General features: G+C 39.7%; 1 protein-coding gene across 3 annotated transcripts; it reads right to left on the bottom strand.

The window, feature by feature from the left end:
• Positions 1-134: 134 nt before the first annotated feature.
• ESCO1 (establishment of sister chromatid cohesion N-acetyltransferase 1) lies at positions 135-27741 on the bottom strand. Of its 3 annotated transcripts, none has more exons than XM_085220871.1 (12): positions 27630-27741; positions 24991-25094; positions 24608-24806; positions 22691-24032; positions 22033-22144; positions 20750-20819; positions 18890-19004; positions 11478-11609; positions 4100-4189; positions 2845-2988; positions 2405-2592; positions 135-1090 (listed from the first exon to the last, which is right to left on the bottom strand). In XM_085220871.1, the coding sequence occupies exons 3-12, from the start codon at positions 24802-24804 to the stop codon at positions 943-945; spliced, it is 2538 nt and encodes an 845-aa protein (XP_085076997.1). In that variant the 5' UTR covers positions 24805-24806; positions 24991-25094; positions 27630-27741; the 3' UTR covers positions 135-942. The 3 variants fall into 3 exon arrangements, 2 of the variants coding, with proteins under 2 accessions (XP_085076997.1, XP_085076996.1); XM_085220870.1 differs by having other exon boundaries at positions 24593-24806; XR_014882454.1 differs by lacking the exons at positions 135-1090; positions 2405-2592 and adding an exon at positions 4786-4908 and having other exon boundaries at positions 2940-2988; positions 24593-24806.

The following is a 27741-nucleotide window of genomic DNA, read 5'->3' on the forward strand; positions in this document are numbered from 1 at the left end:
CGATTGCCAAAGAGGCAGTTCTGACCCCAAGAGCACAGGGATTGTTTTTCACAGCCTGCGTCCAACCCACAGTGCTACGGTCATATTTCACATACAGAATTATAAATACAGGAAGGATTCATTCACACTTGGTATCAATGTAGAGTAACTTTAGAAAAAGCTATCAAGAATTTTATTTTTCATCTATCTACATTATGTACAGATCAAGAAAGGCCACAGCAGTTTTTCAACATACAAACCCTTTAAAAGAGGAGAGCTTTATGAAGGAGTGACAAGTACCAAAGTGAAGTCCACTAACAAAGGCATATACTCAGTACAGTACTTGAGGGAACACGAATTGCACACCACTCCCTGCCATTAGCACTCCCCCTTTTACTCTACGACTGACCTGGGCCAAGAAGCTTGGTGCCAGGCCAGCCCACTGGCAGCAGAAAGGTGCACCCAACACTCACCAGCAGCCACAGGGGTCTCTGCCCAGCACAGCTGTGCAGGTGCTGCTGGTACAGGGCAGGGCTGGGGACTCTGCCAAGCAGGCAGCCTTCAGCTGCCTCACCTGGCAGGGGGAGGTGGGCTCCCAGCTCCGCCCAGCACTGGTATATCACCACATTAAGAACTTCAGCACGTACTCATCAGTGAGACTATAGTCTTTGCATTAGTTTACAGTCCACTATGAACAATTTTCTGCTGCATGTAAACATGACTAACTAGATAAAATACAATCAAACTTTTGTAAAAGTTAATAAAATATCTTTCTTTTAAAAAAACAAAAGTTAGCCTATTACTGCATTGTTTACAATTTTAATAAAATAGTACAACCTTTTGGTTGTTACCAGTCCTGAGTTCACGGTAAGAAAAATGGCCCTGGCTTCTGCGTAAGGTCTGCACCCATTCCGTCTGTTTTGGCAGAAGTCTCCCAGTACAAATGGAGTTCTTCAGGGGCAGCTAAGCCTGCTGCTGCCCGTTGAGGAAGTTGTACACCAGGAACTGGCCGGTGCCGCAGTACTGCGTCGCAAAGAGTTTGCCATCGGGAGTGGGGTCTGAGAATGCAATTTCTTCTTTACTTAAATATGAGCCATATATGAAGTTGCTCCTGTTTAAAAGAGAGGGAAAAAAAAAAAAAGGGGGGGGATTACCCTCAGGGGATAATGTAAGATTATTTACACTGTCAGGCCACAAATCATTGATTAAGAAGTGGGATGTTCCAAAGGAGGAAGCCTCATTCTCTATGACCCATCATCTGTCTGCTCTTATCAAATGGCAAAAAGAAGCCCTCGTTCTGGGAAGGTTTTCTTCTTTTAGAAGAAGTGTTTCTATGGGGCCATTTCTTCAGAGTTGCATCAAGTTCAGTGTCAGAGTTTGCTCTGAATTCTTTCCAACTATATAAAGGACAAGCACCAGGAAGGGAAACAACAGCTACCAGCAAGTCAGGGTCCTCACGGAGGGGTTTGATGGAATTTCAAGTGCCAGTCTGAAATAAGTCACGTTTGTCATTTCGGATAATAGCACAGCTTGGTTTGATTTGGAACATCTAAGAACATGGCCTTAATACAATTCCTAAGCAATACGCATTCAGTAATAATTATATGAAAAGGAATATTCAATTTGTTTACTTTTTTATGAAAATATTTCATATAAGTTCTATTCTTGCTTGAGTAAATAAGGAAATAGTCAAGGATACTGTTGTACTTTCCTAGATGGCTACATCGGCAAATTTAGGAAAACAAGCTAGTGGAAGGCCAGACAAGCACCAGAACACAGTGTAAGGTGAGATGCAACATTTTTTAACATCTGTTTAAACAGTGGTGCAAACATTTGAGTCCTTTTACATGTCTAGCACTTAGTATTCAGTTGAAGCTACTCATCAGTAGCTACTGAAGCCCCATGGAAATCGAAAGTTTCTCAGAATATTTGGTGAACCTGAGCAAAGCTTTAAAAAAAAAAAAAAAAAAAAAGCAACACATGACTGAAGTGCAGCTGTAAGCCACTGACTGGGCTCCATCAAATAGTGGTACGTACTTCTTTCCACTCATTTCCCCCTTCCTACCTCTAAGGAATGGGTCTTTGGCCAGTGACAGCATCACAGTCCTTAACACTTGGATCTCAAACACTCAGCCCAAGCACAGTTTGATTTCCTTCACTCATCATTACCTGAGAGGAATTTACCCAAGCCCACCTGCAGGCTGGCTCTTAAATAAAGACCCTCTTTTAAACACAAGATACTGCAGAATGCTGACGTTACTTACTGACCCCACACTGTACTGGAACTGTCAACCACACTCACCTCTATATTCCCAGGTATCACAGGAAACTTAAAAACCCAAGCTTGAAGCACAAAGTAACGCAAGGGCGTCTTGGATTAAGTTCTAAAATAGCCATATAACCAAGGCAACATCTTTAATATTACCTAAGACACTCTATCATCCGAGAAGCAATCTTCTTGCGACGCATCATGCTGAACACCCATATTCGACTGATGCCACAGATAGCAGGCTCTGGGGAGGTTGAGCAGCACCACGCTTTCTGTCTTTCAAATATGACTTTTTCATTTTCTGAACTAATTTCTGGAACCTTCTCCTCTATCACTCGGTAGCCCTACAGGTGACATCAGAACATTCGTTACTTTATAACAGCATCTTTATCAAATAAAGTAATTCTTGTCTGTCTCAGCTCAGCGCCAACCATATTAAAACGAACGGCTGCATTTCAGAGTGATTTAACACCAAAAACCTTCCCCACGCCTCCCCCCATATCAGCTCAATGGCCAGTCCTGGATTCAAAGGTATTTCTGTAGTTGCAGAATGTGAGGAGCTCTTACAGACAGTCCTTCTCCAACTCATCACTTACCCACTGGATATGTTCTGCAATTAAACAGCCAATTACTTTTTTGTCATTAGAAATAAAAAGAAGAGTTTTCGTTCTCGAGTAACACATGAGCGGAGCTTGCTGAAATCCCAAGTCATTGTCTACCATTTCTCTAATTTCTTCAACCTGTCAAAATAAGTGTAAATGATATATAAGAAATATATATATCAATATACATTCTTACAAATATTCATAAAAATGACAGGTTTACGGAAACACGTTAAAGCATGTAGAACACTGAAAGCTATTCCAGAAGTAAGGATTGTCCTAAGGAATGTACAAGTCCACTTAGCTGTTTCTTGAACAATACTAGGCTGAAATAGAAAGAGTAGACACCTCTACATCAGCTTTCATTAAGCCCCACTTACTAAGAGCTAACAGAATGTAGGCTCTCAAAGTGTGACTCTGATACTTCACCCAGCAGATGAGATCTATGCCAAAGCACAGAAATGAGGTGGCCTCCCTAAGTGGTGCATTAAAAGGAACAAGCTGCTTTAATGCACACTGCAGTTACACACAATACTGGAAGTAATGGTGCTGTGAATATATGAAGTTAGTGGCATTCTAATGAAAATCACGTACAAGTTGTTTGCTTTGGAAGAACAACGTGCACTCATGAGCTTAAACTGCAGTATGGAGATCCTCTTGGACACAGAGGGAAATATTCCCACATCATGGACAGTGAAGTACTGCAACATAGTCTCAGGGAGTTACATAAAAAGGCCCACACAAACAAAAAGCCCGCAGTTTTAGAAGTATTAGAAAGTTACTGGATGCAGCATAACCAGAGCAAATCCTGCTTTGGACGCAGGAATGGAAGAGAAGACTTTGAAGCCACTGAATCTGTTTTTAGCCAAGAATCAGCTAGAAAACGGTGAAGACACTCATGCTGTGAAATACCATCGGCATGTTTCTATTTGTTTAAGCGTAGCAGAAAATTTTTTGTTACACAAAATATCTGGCAGGCATTCAGCAAACATATTACAAACAGTGAGAGCACCAGTTGGCTGGAGCTGCTCCTGCCCTGCCTCCCTTTCAGCCCAGGCCCACCTCCCTGTGGGAGGCACGTTGTAGGAGCGAGATCTCAGACGTCTTTGTGGAGAAGGCTGCAGAGCCACGGCAGCTTTGAGTCCAACCACAACTGCTTCCACCTAAATTTACTAACTCTACAGCCCCATCACTGATATTAAAATTTCAAACAAAGTAAGATATACAAGCCTAGTTCTTCTTGCCATACCTTTTTAAGTGCATACTTTGGGTCATCAGGAAGAACCATTATTATCCTCCCATCAGGATATTCAGCCAAAATTCTCTCCTTTTTCCATCCCTAAATAAAACAAACATTTATCTAAACCAGATACAAGATGTACTTTTACAAACAGAAATTGCATATCATTGCTCTAGACGCTGAACTTAGGCAGAGACTTCCAACTATTTAGCAGCTGTTGTGCTAGCGAAGGAAACTTCAGCCAGCTACTTCAGTCTTAAAATGAGCACAAGAGATACAATGGGATCTTATTTATGGTAGAATACAACAGCCTAACTACAACTAGGAATGATTTATGAAAGCGTCTCATTTCCCAGCTAGACTTTTTCCCCCAAGGACTGCAGTGCACACTGAATTTTTAAATGGAAGCAGCACATTCGGCTCACACAACTGATCTCCACACCTATGTCATATTTATTTTTGAGTCCAGCCAATGGAAAAAACCCTACTGGTTATTGAAAGATTTCTTTTTAACATAGTTACCTCCACAAATACACACTCAGTTTTAAAGTTTTGGCATGCGAAAGACCTCCAGGAGGTTCTAAGTGAACTGATTGGCATGCAGTTGCCCAAAATGTAAGGAATAGTTTATTTTGTTACTGATCATAACTAATAAAGCCACAAGAAGGATACTATAAAAAAATTTTTATAACTACCTTCTAAGAATCTAATGGGGAAGGAGGCTACGTTGTGTGTATCTGAAGTATAAACATACTCAAAAAAATAGAGGTAATTAACTCTTCTTCAGATCCACACTCGTGGTGAATAATGAGCAGTACCTGCATGGAAAAAAACAAAACAAAAAAGCCACTTAAATCTAGTAAGATGGGACTGGTAGATATCAGAAATCAAGTTGCTTTGACGGGACCTAAAACACTGAATGCAGAAGTAACTTCAGCCACTAGAAAGGCCGATCAACAAGTCTTACGCAAAGCAACTGCAAATGGAAAAGCCTTTGAAGAAACAATATTGATGGAGTAATTCTCATTGCAATCCGTAACTTTCCGCAAAATAACATTCAGCTAAAGACCAAGCAATGCAGTTTGGCACCAAATGAATGCCGTGTACACTACCACCAAAAGAAGTGACCAACTTCAGCGTTATAACACTTGATCTGCACCTCGGATGCACCGTGCTGGTTTCAGTCCCTCACCCCAAACATGACGTGAAGAGAATAACTTTAGGAGCTCCCCTGCTTGCCAGCAGTCCTGCAGCTATTGAGGTCCAAGTCCCGCCCCCAGCAGGGCGACAGCAGCAACACAGCTACCATTTAGATCCTGCCTACCTCCCTGCTCTGTACTGCTTGCACTAGGTATCAGCACAACCATTTGGACTCGTATTTATTGCGGTCTAAGTATGATTCGGGTAAGCAAACAAGTGTCATTTGTAGGACTTGATGTGTGCTTTGAGACTGTTGGAAGAGGTGGACAAAAAAATTGGGCAAGGCTTATTATTCTCCAACCTCGGACAAGAAAAGCTTCTGGTAACCTACATTAAACCACCTCTGAGCATCACTCAACAGCTAAATAGCCCTGGAGAGCACCCAGAATGTTGCAGGCCTCATGCAGAAAAATGCTCTCTACGTTTAAAGCTCTGTTACCCTAATAGCCAGGTATTTCCAGCAAAGTGAAATCTGTTCAGAAACATTTTATAAGCAACAGCTTATAAAGCAGAAGTCTAAACCTTATTCAGTCAAAATATAGTAACTGTAAAGATAAAATTGCTCTCTAATACTCCGAACTCATTACTGTTTACCTATTTATTTTCTTAAGTGATGGGTACCATATAGGAACTAATCAGGGAAGTTCTACATTCAAGCATTTTGGAACTGATGCTGAAACATATCTTTTAAATAGAGTTCTTCAAAACCTTCCTGCAAACGCTGAGCTCATCTAACATTTTTAGTTCATTTGATTTACATTAGAGAAGACACATTTAAACCCCTTGTTACTAAAGCTCCATGCGTTTCACACAAACTAACATTCTATGTACCTGCTTCCCCAGCATCCTTAGTTTTCAGCCTTAGGAAGGAACTGTGCTCCCTATAAAAATGACTAACAGAAATCATGCACAAGATGTGTCATTAAAACTGGACTGTAATGCAGGCAGAGGGCAGCAATGTATTACCACAGTAAGAAACAAAAGAGTAGTGTCTGCAGTGTATTTTACAATATTCTACTACAGTGTCAGAAAATGCTTTTCCCTTCCCTTTTAATTGACATTGCTTCAGGGCAATAAGACTTACTGCAGAGCAAGATGCCCTGGCACTCCTGTACATCGCTTGTGATGAACTGAATGAAAAGGGAAGCTCTTGTTCTCACCAGGATACATGTTCTGCAAAGGCCTGGGGTAGAAGAAGGTGATTATACCACTCCTCTCTGACACTGAAGTCTTTCAAAAACAGCAGACGACCTATATGAGTAGCTGTAGTGTGGCACATACAACCTCATCACCACAGATGGGCAGATGAGCGCTGTACGGAGCCCCACTGGTGCATACTAACAGTTGCAATGCCCTCTTCCCTTCCATGCCATGGCTATTTACCCCACAGGGACTCACAATGCTTTGAAAAAGCATCCTGAAAAGCCACCTGATATTTCATAATGTTTCAAGCTGTTTGATAGCTTTCCCATCCAATTCAAACAAGACTGAAGATTGCTTGTGCTTGCTTATTCAAGTACGGCAGTAATAGAAGTACAAAAGAGAGACCAGAAAAAGGACAACGCAGCTGCCAGTCCATCAGGATAAAGTGATACAGACAGTAAATACAGCTGCAGTGCAGCACTCTGCCCTCACTGGATACGTGTACGACAAGGCAGCACACAGGTGGAAAGGCAGCTCCCACGGCCCTGTAACTCAAGTGTTCTGAGCTCAGTTCTACATGCAGTATGTTGTGCTCAGTGATGCTATCTGACACGGATTTGCTTTTAAAGACATACACTGGAAAACACAGTAAGAGTGCCTCCTGTGCATTTCCTCAAGTTTTAGATGTTCTTAGGGAAGAGTACTAAGTATGACAGCAAACCTGGTATTTTTCTACGTCTGTCAGTGCTGGCTTGACTATATGTCCTATTTCCCAAGTGAACACATACAGATCAAAAGTGGTGGTGTACTTTTGTTACGCAATTTCTTTCCCCAGAACAATTGAGTTAGAGAGTGAGACGTGGTTAATACTGAATAATTCTAGCTATCTTCACATAGAAAAGCACTGGTGGAATTTTCCCTTTAGTACGAAACGTTACAATAATTTGCAGCAGAGAAATAGGCCCAGTGCATTCTTCTTCCTGCCTCTTTCATCAGGTCACAGATACTCAGCCTCCCCTTCAAGTAACATGGAGAAGGGGGTTCTGACTACAGAATGCATTAAGATCAGTGGATGCAGCTGTTCTAACACAGTTCACAAACAATGAGTATTACAGAAGATAGCAAATGGTAAGAACTTAATTTGTGACACTGCATTTCATTTTGCACAGATGGATCAATTTTGGAATTTATGCAAATCAAGAGAAGATGACATGAAGCTGATCATCATCTTCAAGCCTGATTATCTTATTAATCTTATCTGATCTTATCTGATTGTATTATTTGTGGTAGCAATGGTAATGAGAAGACGGTTGGACTAGATGATCTTATAGGTCTTTTCCAACCTTGAGATTCTATGATTCTATCTGTTAACCTCAGGTTCCAGGAAGCTGGTCGTTATGATCTGAAAATCCTAAGAATCTCAGAGACAAACCCAGGTGCTGTTCAGTAGAATACCTGTTTAAAACTTAGGCAGATTTGACATCAGCCCAAACAACAGCTCCTTCTGCTTTCTTGAACTCTTAACTGAGAGAGTGAGCTAGAAATATGAACACTGCATTAACTTCATTCACAGCACGCAACCAAATCCACAGACATTTCCTAACTTAAATATTTATCTTCACAAGATAAAAACCTCATTAAAAATAACGTCTCTTTCTAAAAAAGTCTGTGCTGAAATACTGAATTGATAATACGTGGTGTCACAGAGACAGCTAGATGTCTGCTTTTTTAAAACTGAAACTGAATCACATATCCATCCTACAAGTTAGCACTGAAGTTACCAACTGATGTGTGTGTAATCACACAAGGCCAGCACATGCTGGAATGGCGTATTTTTCTGGAGATTTTCAGATGTCTGAAACCAGAAGGGTAGTGAGACAGATTCCTGCGTTGGTCTACAGCAGCACATCTCTTAAACTGCTCCTGTTCAGTGCTGTCCCTGACCACCTTACCATCTTGCTTTCTCAGTTTGCACGCTTCTCTTTAACAGCAAATACCACCCTTCAGGAAACCCATACCGTTCCTTGCCAATCTGCTGTTCCCTAATCTAGAAAATATTATTACACTTTCTAATTTTCCCCTCTTTCCACATAAGGCCCTGCATCTTCCTTGTTGTCTCTATTAGCCATCAGTGACAAAATGAGTTTCTCCGCCATCTCCTTACCAGGCTGTCCTACCTCTGAGGACATCATGAAACTTACAGAGATATCTAAAAAAGATTATTTACTAAAGGTAAGAAAATAATTAAAACATATAATATATAATATTAAAAACATATTTAAAAATATGTTCTGTTGAAGACAGTAAATAACTTATCATTTTATATAGACTATCTTCTGGTTACTTGGTACTTAAATAAAAAAGGCAAAAATAACCCACAAAGCAGCTGCATGAAGATGGGCAAGCCACTAACAACAACAAAGCCAGTTTTCACAGTTCACAGTAACAGCAGCTCTGCCATCATATACATACAGTCTTCTTTTTGTGATTCTGTGAGATGAATCATCAACAGAAATACCAAGCACATAACAAGAGACACTCAATAGGGAGAAAGGCTGAGAATCATAGAATGGTTTGGGTTGGAAGGGACCTTTAAAATCATCTCTTTCCAACCCCCTGCTATAGGCAGGGACACCTCCCTCTAGACCAGGTTGCTCACAGCCCCATCCAGTCTGGCCTTGAGTGCTTCCAGGGAGGGGGGCATCCACAGCCTCCTTGGGCAACCTGTTCCAGTGTCTCATCACCCTAACACCCATTTCTTCCTAACATCTACTCTAAATCTACCCTCTTCCAGTTTAAAGCCATTTCCTCTCATCCTGTTGCTACTGCCCTTATAGAAAGTCCCTCCCCAGCTTTCCTATAGGCCCCCTTCAGGTACTGGAAAAATTATCTCAAGTCAGATTGGGACTGCATCATATGTGATGAAGAATGTTAATAACAGGAAATAAATATGCTCCTAAAATATTTCAAAACAGTCTCCAAATCAACAATAGCACCACGTGTGTTAATGACATAAAGCCAACATTTGGAGAGCTAATACAGTAACACCCAAGGTCACCTGGGTTGAACTAAGATCTTCTCTAAAACATTCTAATTGCCTGATGGCACCATCTCTTCTGTCAGGGAAAGGAATGTAGTTACAGGTTCAATACAATAACTACATATAAATCTTTAGAAACCAAGCACGCCTCCTCCAAATCATCCTTTCAGAAATCCCCACTAGAAACCTCCTAACAAAAGTAGGATAACAAGCAAGCATTCTTCTGGTATCTGGGCAACAAAGCATTAGTAAGAAGATACTTAGTGTACTAATTCACTGGCAAGAAGGCTTATCTACAATTCTAATTATTTTCTAAGAGAAGGTGAAGGCGTTTCTGTCATGAACATTACGACTCTACAATCAACAAAGCACCAACCACTGGTTAGTTCTAGAGATGTACCTACTTAGCAAGGCAGAAAACTGAGTCAGTCAAGTTTTTACGAGGAAAAAAGCCAGAGAGGAACTTACAGACTCAGATACTCCTTCCTTTGCACCTTACCCTACAGTTTCTGTTACAGAATACCCAGCTATATCACCACTCTGTAGTCAGCTGTCACGAAATGTAACTGAAGCCCTAACATTTCAGAAATACGGATGTTCACTTACTGAACTGACAATGCAAACCATTTGCTTAAATACAAATTGTGTGCAGTTTTAACAAGATGCCTAGCAGCGGAAAGAACAGTAGGTATGCTTTTAATTTGAGGTAAATCTTCCCTAACTTCAGTTATTTACAGCTGCTTTAAGGCAGTCCACTCTCTCGCTTTTTATACACAAGTAAGAAATTTCAGCTCTTTCAATCTCTGAAATATTTGATTCCAAACTTCAGTGCAGCTTCCTATCACCATGTGAACCTAGCAGCTTTAAATATCTACTGAACTCATATGCCAGCTTCTGCTCAAAAGAACTAACGCTTTCTAGTGACTTATCTTTACATCTCTGGTAACACATAAGATCTTAAAATACTTGGGAATATGGGGAGAAGGCAAATAGGAGTAAAATGGGAAAACATTTCTCACCCTACAAGGTAGCTGCTGCATAGCAGAAGAGATCTTTCAAGATGTCTGCATTATTCAGCAAAAACTAGCCAAGAGCAGAACAAGTACCAGAACCATTTACCAGGCAGTTTCAAAAGCTAGCTGTGAAGGTATATTTTTGTATTTATGAATCATGGAATAAACTGAGCTTGAGATTTAAAAGCAGCCCATACTGCCATTTGGTACGTACATGAAATGAATTGGTGGCCTCAGTTCAGTTATCCTGGAGGTCTTATCTACTCGAGTGTAGAGTACTGAAGGTAACATGTGTGATAAAGAAAACAGACTTTGGGGATTCTGTTCTGGATTTCAGACATGTGAACAGATATTTCCTATAGATCTTGTAATATCAGCTACTGAGAAATAGCTGATTTTACAGTGGCAGAAAAATTTTATACAATTTTTCTATCTCAGTTTGAATAGGAGAGATACTTAACTAGAGCAAACAGAACAAACCTACTGAATAATAGTTGAAATTTATACTTAAAAATTACGATTGCACTATAAATTTGGTAAAGTTTCAAAAAAACTGTGATGTTCTATCAACTGGACTGCGAGACAGTCTTCTTGAATTACATGTAATTAAGAAAAAGCAATTTAGAAGTCATCTAACGTTACACAATTACAAAAACAGTCAGATCTGTTCCTGACAATTAGTCCAACCACTGCAAGCAGAAACCTGTATTAAGCTCTTTCAAAACAGTGACATTACTTTGTCTTCCTACCACCACCGTGTCCCCACCTCCCACAACTAAGGAACTGTAAAAAAGGAATATAATGGCAATGCAACATCACTATCCTAATGAATGCTTTTATAAGTGACATAGAGCCTGTCTACTATGGCTTTCGAAACCATTTATTTCCAACAGTGGATTCGTGGCCTCTTGTGATATTAATCTATTCAAACGTGACAGTGTAGCATTAATTTTAAATAGTACACAGCAAGTAGAAGATAATATTTTCTTACCACATATTTTACAGCACTTATGAACTGGTTATGAAAGAGCAGGTGTTGGGTTTCATCCTCTGGATTTGATGCAGTATAAAGCATTCCACAAATATTACAAGAAATAGCACCAAATCTCTTCTGTCCTGCGTCCTATCAAAGAAAAAGGAAGAAAAAAAAAGCCATGTCAATTCCAAGCACAGAAAATATAACAGAGCTTCCATCTCATTGGAAATGCCCTTTGTAACAGTGAAACTGATCTTCTAACACACTCAATACAAAGGCTAAATTTGAGTGAAACACAAGAAATAGTAAGTAGACAAATTAGAATTCCACCTTTTGAAAACCCACACAGCCTTAAAAGAGACATACACCACCTATCATTAAAACACTACCATTATTTTAATTACCATTTTAATTAGATTTCATCCTTCCTATGTTATGGACAATGGACTTTTCTCTCTATTAAAAAAAAACAAACACCAACTTCCTTTGTTACACTACTTGCAGTAAATACAACCATTTCTTCACACACACTAAACCACATCCAGACCCACAGTATTTAGTGTGCACTACAGTTCTGCAGCTACAATACAAATGGAAGATCATACAACTTTACTTGCAACCCTTTGTCCAACCAAGCATTTTCCAATTAAGGGCACCGCTCAGTGCATATTGCTTTGGGATTTGTTCATCCAGGTGGCATCATTAATTTGGAAATGTGCTCAGACTGAGCAGTCAGTGCCTAATAAGGAATGCAGCATCAGGTGAGGAGAGTGCTCTTTCACAAAGAGTGAAACAATTTAGTTTAGATTGAAGTCTCCAGCCAGAAGAAGCGTGTCTTCAATTTCGGCCTAATGCTCAAATGCAATTTTCTGTAACTATACCTGAAAATTGTGTTTATGAAAGCAGCAGTAAGTGTCACTTTTAATCTATTTTAACATGCATAACACGTTACAAAGTAATTATATGCTCTGATACATATGATACTCTATAAGCAAAAGATGAGGCTTTGTGCATGTTTTTTTTAAAGTAACAGATATTTGTGCACAAATTGAAAATACACAATTTGCTAGAAAATCTAACACCCAAATTAGTTTTCTAATAGCTGATACATTCACAGGTCTACTTCACAGATAAATGCATGTTGTTACAGTGCAGAAGTGTTGATTAGCTACTTCTTACTCCTTCCACCTTAAGCAAGTCTAAGAGCTGCATGCCAGCTCAGTTCTCCACATGACAGCAACTTATTTCAAGCAGCCATTAGAGAATTCCAACATGTAGGTATCAGTTTCTTTCCAAGAAGAGACTACAGGTACAACTGCTTTGGTCACGCAGATCCAGAATTGAACTCCTCTCTAAGAGCACATGAGTGGAAGTCAGCCAGAAGAAAGAAGGTGAATCTGACATGGTGTGCCAGTTCACACATTCATATCATATACAGAAAGACAAACAGAAGACCACTACATTGATGAAGGAAAAGGAGAGAAGCATCCTGAGGTTAGATTCACAAAGTCAGGACAAGATGAAGTTCCTAAGGTGTAAAAATTGAATTCAATACATTTCACTCTACCTGCAGACTTCCCTTAAGGAAGCAACATAATACTAAAGAAGGTCCCCATCTGGTCACCAAATTATGCTCAAGGGCTTATCTACGAGACAAGAGAAAAGGCAATTCAGCAGGAAGGATACATGGCGATTATCTTAAAATGAAGCAACTGAACCAAACTTAATTTCTAGATGAGGGTGGAGAACATATGCCCCATGTCTAGGGTACAGTAAGTGAAGAGGGAATCTACTCTGGTGCTTGGAGCACACTTAAAAAAAAAAAAAGAAGTAGATTAGAAAATCTGTTACCTAAAGTAACTCCTAAAATATCAGTACTGCAATGAAACAATTTCTGTTCAACTCGCTAAGAAATTAAAGGTATTTAAGCCAAAACACCTATCTCAAGCCAATACCAAACAAAAAATAAAACAGCTACGTAGATGCCATCAACAAGGAGAGGCTAGAAAATCCCCACGGCTGCCAAGCTCCTTAGCTTGCCCTATCTCATATTGTAAATACACATGCTGCTTTGGCAGCATTGCCATATTTGATAGTTTGTTTTTTAGATGTTGCTGGTATCATTTTGAGACGCACTCAGTTGCACCAATGTGTGACACACAAACAGGTTAGTGCCATAAACCTGCTATGTGAACATCAGAAAAACACATTATAGCATCTACAGCAATCTTCTGAACTCTGTAGAGCCAACATTTGTCGAGCCTATTTTCCTTTTTTTTTTTTTTTTGTTAAGCAAATACTTAGCAGTGTCCTGAGGGTAATAGTGGTGATAGCACTTTTCTTTGTAACTGAAAGAGAGTTTCAGACGCACACTGCAGGACACAACGCTTCAAGGGAGGAAGAGAAAAAAGCTTTGTAAATCCATATAATACAGGACTAGAACATGGAAAATAAAGTTAGGAGTTATGAAGAATGCATTTTGCACTTTAAGAAAACATCTAGGGAATCTGGCTATTTTTAACCTTGCACCATTGCAAAAGTAAAAGGGGAAAGGGCATGCATCAAGAGATAAGAAGTGTTCCCAAACAACACTGCATTCAAGGTCACCAGTTCTACCTAACGGGAAGACAAACGAACAAACCAACATTATGCACCACACTTGAGAGTAAATGAAACCCTTAAAAACTCAGATGTGGGGAATTAAAAACAAACAAGCCAACAAACAAAACCCAACATGCTCTCACAGTCTAATTGCAGTATTTATTTAAGTTTATCTTGCTTTAACTTCAAATTGATGGGCTTCAATCTTGTCAGCCAACACTGGATTAGAAACTGGACAATAAATATACTGATGACTTCTAGGGAACCTGCTTTAGAAGGGGGGTTGGACTCGATCTCTTGAGATCCCTTCCAACCTCTGCAATTCTGATTCTGTGACTTGCCAGAACTAGAAAATTGTGTCAGATTTGGCTCTCAGAACTCAAAGAGGCTTTATCAGAGCAGCATTTAAGAAAACGTGTGGTTGTAGGAAGAAAAATGAGTTATTCTCTGTAAATCTCAGTTTTCTAAACAGAAACAATAAGGAGCAGGAATACTTCTACTTCCAAATGAAATTCTGCAAGCGTAGATGGCAGTTAAGCATTCTCGATATATCAGGCAATCCTCATTCATAAAGATAAAGGATAGGTGAGAAGCACTGGTTTTCTAGGCTAACTGTAATGGAACACTGCAACAATATTGTCTCAGTCTCCAGAAGGATTTCTTAAATCTGCGTTAGACAGAAAGAAAAGTCTTACCAATATCTTCTTTGAGAAGATGCATGTCTGCTGATCCTCCATGTGTGGAATAGGGAGCCCTGCAAGCAAAAAAGGCATTTGGTGCCTCTGTAGGAGATGAAAAGGGGCCTTTTTTATTCTTCTCTCTCTCTTCAGGCACAGATTAGGTCACCTCTTTCTTTATTATCTAGTGTGTGTTACAGCAAGATCATTTTTTCCTCTCATCTTCTCATATAGAGCAAGAATATAACCCAGCCATAAAACAGGCAGGCTGGAAAGGAAATACAATGGAGAAGAACAGGAAGGAACAACACAAAGATTTTCGGGCTCCCCACAGCAAATGAAAACATCAAAGAATGCCATTTAAACAAAAGATGCATTCAAGACAGAAGTTGATGGGTGGATCTCCTTGAATGAGAGGATCGGAAGACACGACCCAACTCAGAAACAAGTTTCACTTGGAAATGAACTGCTGTGCACGGCATTTACAACAGCAACAAGAAAATAAATCACCAGCAATACTCCTCTTTCTGAAAAGAAATTTTAGCCAACTTAGAACTTTCAGAACTGTGATGTATCAGTTGTTTTTTTGTTTGTTTGTTTTTAATATATATTAGAGAAAATGCAAAATGAGATGTCCTCACTGGTCATCAGTTAGAGCAACATGAAAAAAATACAAACTTAAAAACCAAACCTGCACAATCCATTCTCAACCCACGTGAAAACACAACTCAAGTATATCACAGAGTGCCCTGATGCTAGTAACCTTTGTGCTTGAATTCCCCGTATCAGGTCACAGCTAACCGTAGTGAACAGTCTTCAAAACTTTCAGGACAAAGAATGCTGAACACACGCCACCTGGATTTGCCTGAGAAAGCTGGGCTTTCCTGGAGGAGCAGGAATGAGAAGGAATGACAATGAGAGACGGTGACCATTAGAGTCCCACGAGGGGCAGAGCTGTCCCAAAGGGTAAGATTTACACGAGAATTAAGGGAGAGTCATTGCTCTCATCTCTACTCAATCCCTTCCCAGACGTTCATACATTAACCGCTGCGTTGTTCTCACTGGGACTGCAGGAGATGACACGTAACTACTGAGAACACCACAATATTGACCCCAAATCAGTCTCCACTTCTTCAGAGAAATTGCCAACTGGACTGTTCCAGTTTAAGGAAGAAATCTGCAATTTTAAATAACGCTTATTACACAAGTTTCTTCAAGTTCATGAGAAATCACTTCTACACTTACTTTATTATTTCCATCAAGGATTGTGGTTTCAACTTAAATGAAAACATCTATTTCAGTCAAATTGAAAATTATGTCCAAGTTTAAACAAGATATATGGAATATTTCAAGTATGACATCCAAATGTATAAACTGAATTAAGCTACACACCACTTCCATACACAGCACCAGAATCAAAGCACCTTTCATCAAGCAATCCTGATCCATGCATTTACTGACATTCATAAAATCACCTACGCTTCTTCAGGCTTGTTTCCATCCAGGTATTAGCTCAGAACATTAGAAAGGCAGAAGAATCTCTGCAATGCTATATTGTTATCACTTTGATTATGTGTTTTCACTGTTCAATCGCTGTACACGTCCTTCCCTAAAACTGGTGAGCACCATTTTCAACAGACTAGCTTTATTTGCAGAGAAACATGTGTCCTTAGTGGCATAAAACGGAAGAAAACCTGTGAGGTACAGAGATACTACTCAGAACGTTCTTTTGTAGCGTTATCATTTCATACTTTCACGGTCAAAATTTTGTTCTAGATGTGGCAGGAAACCAGAATTTCACAAGAAGACAACAGATGACTTCTCTCATCTTGGATGTAAAGCAAGATCTCATGCAAGCTGACAATACTTGCTTTGCACATTTACACTTCCTTTAACTTCTGAAACTGAAAGAACAGATGATTTCATATTCAAATATAAGGAAAAAAAGTACATAATCCTGTAAAAGTTCCAGTTTGGAACTTCACTTTACCTGTACAGTACAATTCACAGATATTCAGAACAGATTACTTCTCTAAACACTAAAGTGGGGAGTTGGAACATGAGATATTTTGGAGCTCAATCTGACCTTCCTGCAGATGAACAGATATACCCAGCTTATACTGTCAAGATAGTTAAAAGGCACCTCTCAGGCATTTACTTACTTCAAGGTATAACAAAGTGTGAGTTAAATGTTCCCCGCTCTGAATAAAAGCGGGACTTCTCATAGTTGCTCAAATTACAGAAGAATGAGACTGCTTCACTATTCTTAGAGGAGCATTACAGAAGTACATAAGCACCTTTGAAACTATCTCCAAAAAAACAAATAAAGCAAAAAAAACAAAAAACAAACAAAAAAAAAAACCCACACCAAAAAACCACCCCCATAAGAACAACAAAAACCAATTCATAGAACCAGTTCCCCCCAGACTTCTCATAGCTGTTCAGCTATTCAGAATGAACACTTAAGAAATTCACCATGGGTTTGCAAAACAGAACTATTGCCTTCAAAAATTACCATAGTTTGTTACATGTCTTTAATTCCATTCTTTTGAGTATTAGTATGAACTATGTCTGTACTTCAGAGGCCCACTTGGCAATTCTTTCACCCCCAGATGCCAGCACAAACTATTGCTGACACAACTTTGTCTTGTCTCTGCAGTAACTAACATCAATTTTACAGGGTGGCATAACAAATATTTGAGATCCTCAGTATTTTTGGTAATGCTAACAGAATCTGAGTACTACATTCCCCAGTGCTCTGCAGGTAAAGCAAACTATGGGCATTATCAAAACGCTCTTTCAAGAGAGTAACAAAGCCAACTCCAAACACAGTGAAATTGAAGTGAATAAGGTTTGCATGAAGTGATAAAAACTAAAACATACTAGATGGTACGAAGCTGCTGCTTGCAAGTAGACAGAATATTTTGTTTTTAAATTTGCACTTTCCAGAAATACTTACAGAAAACAAGAACTAGGTCTCTCTCATTTCTCCTACTATTCTTCAGAGGTGACCATTCTTTATAATCTAAAATGTTGCTGGGTAAAACAACTTACAACTTTTACTTGAATATCTGGTGAAAAAATTACTCTCCTCAGTAGCTAAGCAGTAAGTTATTTCTTCTTGTCACAGGTCCTAAGCAACTCATCAGTCACACGCTATTAACTAAAAAAATATGTAAAATTCACTGCACTGATGAGGAATACTCTACAGCTCTTTCTATGTAGCTATTTAATCACTCACATTAACTTTGTTGGTAAAATGACTTTTAAAGAGGCAACAGCCAAACGACTTAAGTAAATGTTAGCTATTGTTCATAATATACTCTTTTATACTGTTTACCATTCTGTGACTAGGCATTCAAGCATCTAAACGGGTTTCATTTAGGCAAATCAAGGATATACTTATCAAATCACTTCTTAGAAGTTCTGCTTTTGAAATATTAAAGCATTCAGAGTTCAGCTGGTTCTACTTTGGTTAATACTTTCCTATGTATAATCCATGCCTTGCACAAAAAATACTGCATTTTAGCCAGAACATTAATGCAACATGAGAGTGGTAATCTCATTGAGAAGCATCCCACGGGCTCCTTCTTCCTAACACTCTGGCTTCCCCTCCCTCAGCAGCTTCCCAGATTTCAATTTCCCAAGGCTTCTGTGACATACTATGGTGAAAATCAGTGTGTACATAGAAAAATAAACATACATTTGTTCCAAGACAAAAAGTTTCTCTCAGAATCTTGCAGACTTGAACGATGCAGGAATAAAACCATTCATACCAATTTCACACACATCTACCAGATGCAAATCCCCCCATGCATCTGGAATATTAAGAAACTGAGTTTTTGCACGTAAGCAAATGCACGTTCATTATCCCTAAAGCAAATGAATTTCTACTGAGCAGTCAATTTTTTCAAAGCAGCAGCATTTTTCTAACAAGAATCACTCTTAAATGTAAGTCACTCTGCTACCACTTCCTCTAAAAAACTAAATGACGATTTAGCAAGGGTTTCATTTTCATGAATCAGTTACAATGGCAATAGTAGTACTTACAAGTGAGGACTTTTACTCTTGCTCTTAGAAATACAGCACTGCTAATTCAGAAGTAATCTGTTGAGAAACTATAAACCTTACTAAAAGGACGTTACTTACTATGATCAGCTGCTTTTCACCATCTTTTCCTGCTTCTTTTAGCTTTTGAATGTGCTCCTCGGATGGCAGCAAGTTACTGCACTTTGATGTTAATGCAGGATTTGTCGATGGAACCCTAGAATACAAATATATTTCATGTTAAAAAGGGACTGCTCATACCTGTCATTCCAGACATACTAATCACAATAGTTTTAAGTAACTAAACTTCAAAAGGATGCAAATGTAAGTTTCAAGCTCCAAAACATAGCCCTATATATTTTAGCTTGCAAACCAGATGGAATAATAGGGAAATAAGAGGACTAAAAACAAAGTTTGTGTCTAAACCAATTACAAGATTTTTTTGGTAATAAAAAAAAAAAAAGGTGGAATTTATTATCAAGTAGGATAGAGGTTATTCACACCTATTAAGAGAATAAAAACCTGAGGCGTTTTCAGAGCATGAAGGATGGTGCCTAATGCTGTTCATTTCCCACACAAGGTTTAGATTACTAGTTACAGGTATCACGTGTCAGGCTGCTGAAGCAAACCCTGTAATTGTTGCCACAAATTCCAGAAAGCTCTATAAAACAGATAACATAAATCTCTCAAACTCAATTCAGACTTACTGCTGTCAGTGAGGGAAGATGGGAAGGAGGGAGGGAAGGGGAGAGGGAGGAAGAAGAGGACGTAAGGAATAAATAATTTAAATTCCTACAATATTCTCAGTCAGTTTAAGTCTGTCATAGTCACACCCCAAAATTTGCATTAACTGGCTACTTTAAGGGTTGCCTTTTTCTATCTGTAACCTTTTCTTACAAAGCACCTAAAAAGAGAGCTACGCTGTAGCTAATACGCATTACTCTTGCATTATAGCAGGGTACCACAAGCAGAATGACGGTTTAAGCCTAGGACAAATCAGGGAAATCAGGCTAAAAAAGCTCTCAGAATACATGCATCTCTATAATAGTAAGGCAATATGGATATTATGGCTAAAAACGTAGTAAACTTGAGTAAATGCAGAAAGCTATTGAACAGTTAAGAATGAACACGTTCCTTTAACTACACTTATATCTACATTAACACTCACTGCCTGTGAAATTCCACAGCAGTATGGTTTAGCACATACAAAAGTGTTGGATAGTCTGAACTGTTAATCTGACCTCAGAGGAAGAACTGAAAATGAATCATTTTTTGTCTTTGTTATGAATACAGAAAGAAGAAGCAATTTACTAACCGCTGTGCCAACTACATTGCTGTTCAAGATTTTAGGGATGAAGAAATTATTTTCTTTAGTAGGTCATAAAACTACAGTAAAAAGCTACAAGTCTACACAATCTGAACATTACTTACACAGTGTCAGTTTGAACTTAATAGTAGCAACATCCCTTTTCTATAAGGCAGCTGACCAAAAGAGCACTGAATTTTAGTTCTAGAGCAACCATATGAAAGTCTCAAATTAAGCACTCTTTTCTTTACCTGAAAAAACCACATATACAAAGAACATCCTACTTTAAGGATTAGGAAATCCTCCCAAAAGTAGACCAAAAAAAAAATCCACTAAGCAAAAATCACATAGTAATTCCTCCTTACATACTTTCTCTTAGTCTCCTCCTCAAATCAGATGATTAGAAATGTTTGCCTGACCTTGCTAAACCCTACTTTAAAATAGTACAGTTATTTAAAAGTACTTCCTTGACTTTCTTAACAGAACAAAAATATCTTTTAGTAACTAGATAAAATTGAAGTCTATTTTTATTTAATAAAAATAAGAAACTACTCATTTGAAATTGGAAGTTGAGGTTAGGAAAACAGTCTTATAATAAAAATGGTCGTAACTCTAAGAAAGGTTACAGCCATTCCATCACGTATGAAATACTATACCTGTTCTCAGTTTCAGAAGTTTGATTTGTAGATGAGGTGTGTGTCAGCTGCTTGGGAGCCAAACCTACAACTAACCAAAGATTGTCATTTCATTAGAAAGGTGTTAGCTACAAAGAAAATTTGAACTACACAGTGTGTTCTTTTAAACACTGAAACTAATTTACTTAAGTTCAAGATAATGCTGCAATTTGCTCATAACCAATAAGGAGATGCAACTTTTGAGGCAGTATTCAAGTGTTTCACCACCTATACTTAAACAACATGCAATTTTCTTTAACATTTTCTGGGCAGCTCTGTGTAACAGCTTGCCAACCACTAAGCACGGGCAGTAGTGAAACTACACCAGAGTTTATAGTATTAGAATCATAAATCCATCACCTGAAGCATGCTCCATGAACTGAAGAAGCAACTCAGAATAGATTTAAAAAAAAAAACAACCCACATTTTCACATTCTCTTACAGCACAGAGTATTTAGCTCTACAACAATATCCTAAAATAGTAGTAAAACTGTAACTGGTTAGTAGAGCAAAATAATTAAGCAGTGCTCTCTAGATCAGATTTTCAAACAAAACAAAACCCTATCAAATCAAGAATTCAAGAACACAAAAGAATGAACAACTTCAAGGGGAAAGATACGTTGTGATCCACTGACAGTATTTCTTAATCAAACGTACTTGAGCTAAAATATTTACATCTCACTAATCACAAGGTCTAACAAACAGAATTCACAGGCTGAAAAAAACAAAAATACATAATAAAACGAGAGAGCAATTACACAATTCATAATTTGGTCAAGATTAAGCACAACAAATTAGAAGAAAGAAATGCTGATATCTATGCAAAAGAAGTGGGAACCAGTAGGGGATCCTTAACAAAAAGAGACGCAAAAGAAGAAAGCAATTGAAAAATTGAAGGTTTTTTTATTAATTTATTACATGGAAAAGGTTGTTTTTTGTGCTTGCTTATGAATAAGTTGTCACTTCACTTATGCTGAAATAGAGCACATAGAAGCATTAAAATATTCATGCATAAAGCACAAAGAATTACCAGAAGTAGAGCTGGGAAGAAAAACATACTACTTCTCACTTCAGAACCCTCAGATAGAATCACATTTGCTGTTATTAACGTGGTTATAGTGTTAGGTGTAAAGATAGATTAAAACCTTTAGTGAACAGTTCCAGTTCTGGAAGTTTGGCTCTGTGAAATATCTCTCTGGAAGAAATACTATTACTTCCAATGCAGCTGATCAGCAAAAGAAGAAAAAATATTAGTAAGCAATTACCTTGTAGGTCGCATTCTCCAGGCTCTTTTTTAAATTGTTTTGATGGTTTAGGAGCTGTAAGATGCTTTACTGGAGAGCTTTCTGGACTTGATTCCAAACGTAATTCAAAGTTCTAAGTAAAACACAGAAGATTAGATTTAAATTTAAAAAAGCAAACAACTATTTAATGTCTCTAATATATTATCAAAACCACTCAATTAACGCAGTATTAACACCTTGAATACAGCACCAGTTTTTCTATTTCAATCATAGATTGAAATTCAATTTTAAGTAGACAAAATGCATTAGCTTAGGTAGTCCATACTGAAGTAGAGAACAGTCCCCCCGCTCCATTTCTTTTAATACATCTTTTCAGAAAAGCTTAAGTCATCACAAAACACCCAGATGAACCTGTACAACCTTTGGCTGCAGCAGGAAATTTTTAACCATCAACATTTAAGTGGCTAAGGAACTTGGGAGAATGAACAGATCGATTTTCCAGTTTACTGTCATTTCATCTATGATAACACATCAGCGACAGGACTTTCAACACATCTGAAAGCATAAGTTACTGTAAAATAAAGTCATTGTTAAAACAAACCTTCTAAGCAGGGCATTCTCAGAAAACAACAGACTCAGAACACCCTCCCCATCACACGCTGTAACTAAGATGACTTACCTCATCAGGTCGTGGCTCAGAGAAATGTTTTGTCAAATTATGCAACAAACCATTTTCCGCACCTCTTTTCGTGGGTTGTTTCATTTCTAATGCCACTTCTTTACTTCCAGCTCTTTCAGATGAAGGGTCTGACTTGTCCTGCACACAAGCTGCACTTTCATTCTCAGGCAGTCTTGTCACTGGCAGCTGGCCTTCTGCCTTAGAATGCTGTGCTTCTGTAGCTATTGGACTTGCCTCTGAAACTTCAGGGAAATTTTTTAACAAAGAAAGCTTGGGGGCATTAGCAGAATTTAAGTTAGTCTGCTTCACGTTATTGGCTTTCAGTAATTTAATTTTGGTCCATTTAGAGTTTTTGTTTGAGGAGTTACTTCTACCATTCAAAGTACACTTGACAGGCATTCCTTTTTTGCTGGGGAAAAAACGTTTGCACTGAGTACTTTGAGCAAGTTCTTTCTGAGTAAGTGTTTCACTTTGTTGCAGCTGTACTTCAGCATGCTTTTCTTCTTCTGTTTTATTACACTCAGCATTAGGGGAATCTTTTTTCACCTCTACTGTATCTGACTCAATTTCACCCGCAATTTCTTCACAAAGTTCAAGGATGCTCACCCTTTTGGATTTCACATCATTCTCGGGTTGATCAGCTACTTTTGTTTCACTTACAGACAGCTGTGAAACCTTGTTTGGTTTGATATTGCCTTTTACTGTCTTAGAATTTGGCTTCGGAGAATCTACTTTCACTTTCTTTGTGCTGCTAGGAATTGGAGATACGGGGTCTTTTTGGTCTTTCTTAACTCCTTCAAGGCCGTCATCAGGACATAACGATGAGTCTTCAACGCTGTGTTGAAGGCTTTTTGAATTATCATTTTTCTTGTCTGCCTTACACTTCTTCTCTTTCGGAGAGCTGGTCACTTCTACATGTGTTTCTTTATCTTCTTTTGCATTGTTTGACTTTATTTTGGTATTTTTCTGTTCTGCTTTCTCTCCAGCAGGCTTAAGCACTTTTGGTGCAACATTGTGAGCAGGTCTTTTCGCCTGGCTACTCTGTTTCACATCCAAAGCTTTTTCTTCTTTAACTTCTCTGCTGCGAAGGGATCTTGCAGGCTCTTCTGTGTGTGTTAGCTGCTGCAGCCTCTGTGATCTCCTCGCACCAGGCTCACTTGGAGCAGTTACGCATTTTGACCTAGGAATTTCTTGCACAGGTTTTTTCTGGCACACCTCTTTACTTTTTGTAGATTTAGGCTGTTGTTGGACCTTTTTGTCAGGTACTGTTTTACTACTTAAGTTGAATCCCGATGACCTTGTAGTCATGCGTGTTCCTAGTTCAGATTCATTTGCGTTGACACTGAAATATTCAAATAATTATTTTTCAGCACCCAGAAAAATCTTATTTGTCATTAAAAAAATGTCACATTCCTACTAACTCTGCTTGTGGTTTGTTGTTTTTTTCCTCCCCCTCTTTATAAGAAATTGTATATTCGTAATACTTCTAGAATCGCTTTCTCTAGAATCTGTCTAAAGAGACATCACTTCCACCTGGTTCCTCTTAAGTGCAGTGCTCAACGCCTTTTTGTATTGCAAGACTGAACCATGAACTCCACACGAATGCCTTCCAACATTTCTAGCAGATGTTAATTGTTGATACACGTAGCCTTTAAATGAAGTATCAGCTTTATTTTCCCTCTAGAACCCTTTCTGAAGGGCTCCTGGATTTCAAGACACTAAAACGGTTCCGGAGAAAGATCATGTAGAAGATATTAAAATGATTTAAAGCTGATTGTCCCACTAGTAATATTTAACTATTTAATACTTAACTATTTTAACTACCTTTAACTCCAATTCACTCTCTTTATACCGTTTCTGCACTAATTCAGTTTAGAAAGAAAAGGTAGAATAATTACTTACTGTTTTATCACTGACCTGTTTGATTTGACAGAGGTTCTGAGTACAGTTTTCTCCTGCACTGCACACTGATTAGAGTTTGATTTATTTGAGACATGTTTTGCATCTGACACCTCTTTCTCCTTCTTTGCTGACGATGGTCTGCTGTTCTTGTCTAGCCTGGGACGTTTAGCAGATGGCTCTACTAACGCAGACTTCCTTTTCTGAGCTGCCATTTCTATAAAACGCAACAATTGATTCAGCTTTCAAAGTCTTTGACAGCTCTTACAATAGAATCAAAGACCTGCCTCTTTTACAGAATAAAGTAACTGATATTCACTTTTCCTTTTAGAGGCAGGCCATGCTAACTTTGTTCAGAGAGCAAATCATCGAAGCAACCAAATTACATTTATTTTACTTACAGGTTTTTACAAGAGGCAATCGATGTTTAGGCCAAAGTAACTGATCACGGTGTGCCAAGAGCATTCCTTACGTATATGCTTACCAACAAGACGTTTCATGACACCTAGAAAAAGCACAACATGTTCACACAGCACTTAGATCAAGTCAGCACTTTGAGTTTCTTCTCAGACTCTGAACTCAATATTCCCACCCTTTCCCAGCCCCTTAAACAATGCTTAAAATTTCTTCGATATTCAATTTAACAACAAACAGACAAAAAATTCTGCTTTTATTTATACATCTCAAAATGCTGGGCATTTTGCTGTCCTACCTTTTGAACTGTGGCAGATACAGTATATATATTTGAAGTTTCTTGGCCTTTTCCATTTTTCCAAAAAACAGTAAGGTGCCCTTTTTCCATAGTGGGCCTCCTCACAACTCCGTGCATCCCAGCAACAGCAAATCAATTCATTACATTCTAAGTTTTGAGTCTGCTTCTATAGAACTTTAAGGACATCAGCAACTGTCTACAACTTCTCCATCTAATACCAATTATGCTATGGTTCAGAGACAGAAAGTCTAGGAAGAAGCATTTTTGAGACATTTGCCCCGGGCATTAAGGAAGATGATGTCTCTAGAAACAATATTGAAGAAGCAGCAGTTAATAAGCACTAGAGTTTAAAAACTGACAGATTCTTGGTGAAGCCATCCCAGGCTCTTTTACACCTGTGGCTTCTGCAGCTTTTAAGTTCTCTTATCCAAAGGTACCATTTTCAGCAATAATTGTTCAGTAAAGGTATAATCATCTCTCTAAAAAAATTGAGGTTGCTGGAAGACACAGTGCTCAGAACTTCCCTACCACCTTTTTAGGTCAAGATTTATCTATTAATTTTTGCCAAGGACAGCCAGACAAATTTCTAAAAGAGAACTCTAATAGTTTTCAAGTGTTAACTCATCTGATGTAAAGTGACAGATTTTATGGTCAAGCAGGAACTTCACAATTACCAGCTATACAACACTGCTTAGATATTTCATTTCAGCACAACTTCAGTCAGCCTTCCAGCACTCACAAACACATGCCTTTTTCCCAGCAATTTGGCAGATACTCACATTAAGCAACTTTTAATAACCATTCATTATCCAAAAAGAAAAGAGCTATGCATTCTTTCCAACATTTCACACTTACAATTGTCCTTAACCCCATTATCATTTACCCACTCTCTCGTGAGGCCATCTCTAAACACACAATATGAACCATGCTCAAATTCAGACACCAATGCTGTTTTCTGACTTTCTCATTTAAAGAAGCCATGTGACCAGCAACATACATTTGAAGTGGCATTAAAGAACGTATATAGGGAAAAAAAATCTCTAATAGCACTTCTCGTATTGTAGTATTCTCATACTGATTCTTATCCAGGTTGTATGGGTCGCTCAGCAGTCTGATCTAGTGGTTGGCAACTATGTCCATGGCAGAGCCCGGAGCTTGATGGTCCCTTCCAACCTAAGCCATTCTTTGATTCTATTTCCATGTCTCTACCCAAGAAGCAGAAAACAGAGCCTTACTAATAGTGAATGCGCTCTGTGGCATATAGAAAAACCAGTTTTCCACTCCTCAAAGTCAAGAGATGCGGTATGGTCAGTTTACAGCTGCACTCAGGACAAAAACACCAGGCACAAAGACCAAACGAGGCTGCAGGCTTACAGTCTCTTAGTTCAGAGAACACCAGTGACTCCCAGCATTTGAGATCACGGTGACACACACACACCATGCAGCCACACAAACCTTCCTGGTGCTTTCCAGCCACTCCGGGCCACATGACAGGGCACGTTCAAGGAAGACTTTCAAGAGGAAAGCAAAAACTGCGATCCTTCCCTCGCCGGTACTGCTTTTCCGGGCACTGACAAAACATCCTCTTTCTACAAACAGCTCCAGCTTCTTAGCAGCCAATCCCTCTCTCCTAACGCCGTCGGCAGCTGGGCAAGGACCTGCCAGCTCTTCAGCTCCTGCCCCAAAGAAGTCCCTCTGGTACAAAGCCAGGTTAGGAGGAGAAGGGAAGGCGCTGAAGAAACGCGAGAACAAACTATGCAACGACCAAAGCTTTCGCTACACGAAGTGGAGGAGAGCCCAGCAACGCCGCAGCACCCACAGCGCCGAGCCCCCGAGGCAGGAACAAGGCTTCGGGTTCTGACGGGCTGGGAAGGAGGAGGGGGAGGCGGTTAGGGACACCTGCCTGACAGGGACGGGCTGGCACACGGACCTCAGAACTCCAGAGAAAGGCCAAGAGAAGGCCTCGGTGCGGGCCCGGTGCCGCCCCACGGCCACAGCGCTGTCGGAGCGGGACCCGCCGGAACCCCACAGCCAGACGGGCCCTCCTCAGCGCGGGGCGGCCGTCCCCGCGGGGCGGGCGGGGGCGCTGAGGGAAACGGCCGCGTGCCGCCGGGCACGACAGCAGTCGGCACCGCCCGCTCGCCCCCGCCACGGTCGCGGGGCTTGGCGGCCGGCGGCAGGCCCGAGCCGGCAGGCCCGAGGCGGGGAGAAGGCACGGTTCGGCGAAGCGCTACCGGCGCGGAGCCGACGAGAGCTACCGTCAGGCGGCGGTCCGTACCCGCGGGTGGGAGACGACCCCCGGTCCAACCGCCCGCCCGGCCCGCTTACCTCGCGCCAGGGCAGGGACGTGCGGCGGCGCCGAGCCGCCCTCCGCACCGGGCTGCCAGCTGCGGGATCGGGGCGGGGGGAGGAGGGGCGGGGCGGAACGGGTGGGCGGAGC

Source organism: Meleagris gallopavo, chromosome 3, assembly GCF_905368555.1.
Source record: "Meleagris gallopavo chromosome 3, MGAL_WU_HG_1.1, whole genome shotgun sequence".
NCBI classification, from domain to species: domain Eukaryota; kingdom Metazoa; phylum Chordata; class Aves; order Galliformes; family Phasianidae; genus Meleagris; species Meleagris gallopavo.

Excerpts from the sequence above, each read along its gene's own strand:
- ESCO1 (XM_085220870.1), bottom strand. The coding sequence starts at position 24,804 with ATGGCAGCTCAGAAAAGGAAGTCTGCGTTAGTAGAGCCATCTGCTAAA. Across the intron at positions 2,989-4,099 it reads CAAAGTATGCACTTAAAAAG|GTTGAAGAAATTAGAGAAAT; the intron begins GTATGGCAAGAA and ends TTATTTTGACAG. Across the intron at positions 1,091-2,404 it reads CGGATGATAGAGTGTCTTAG|GAGCAACTTCATATATGGCT; the intron begins GTAATATTAAAG and ends TCTTTTAAACAG.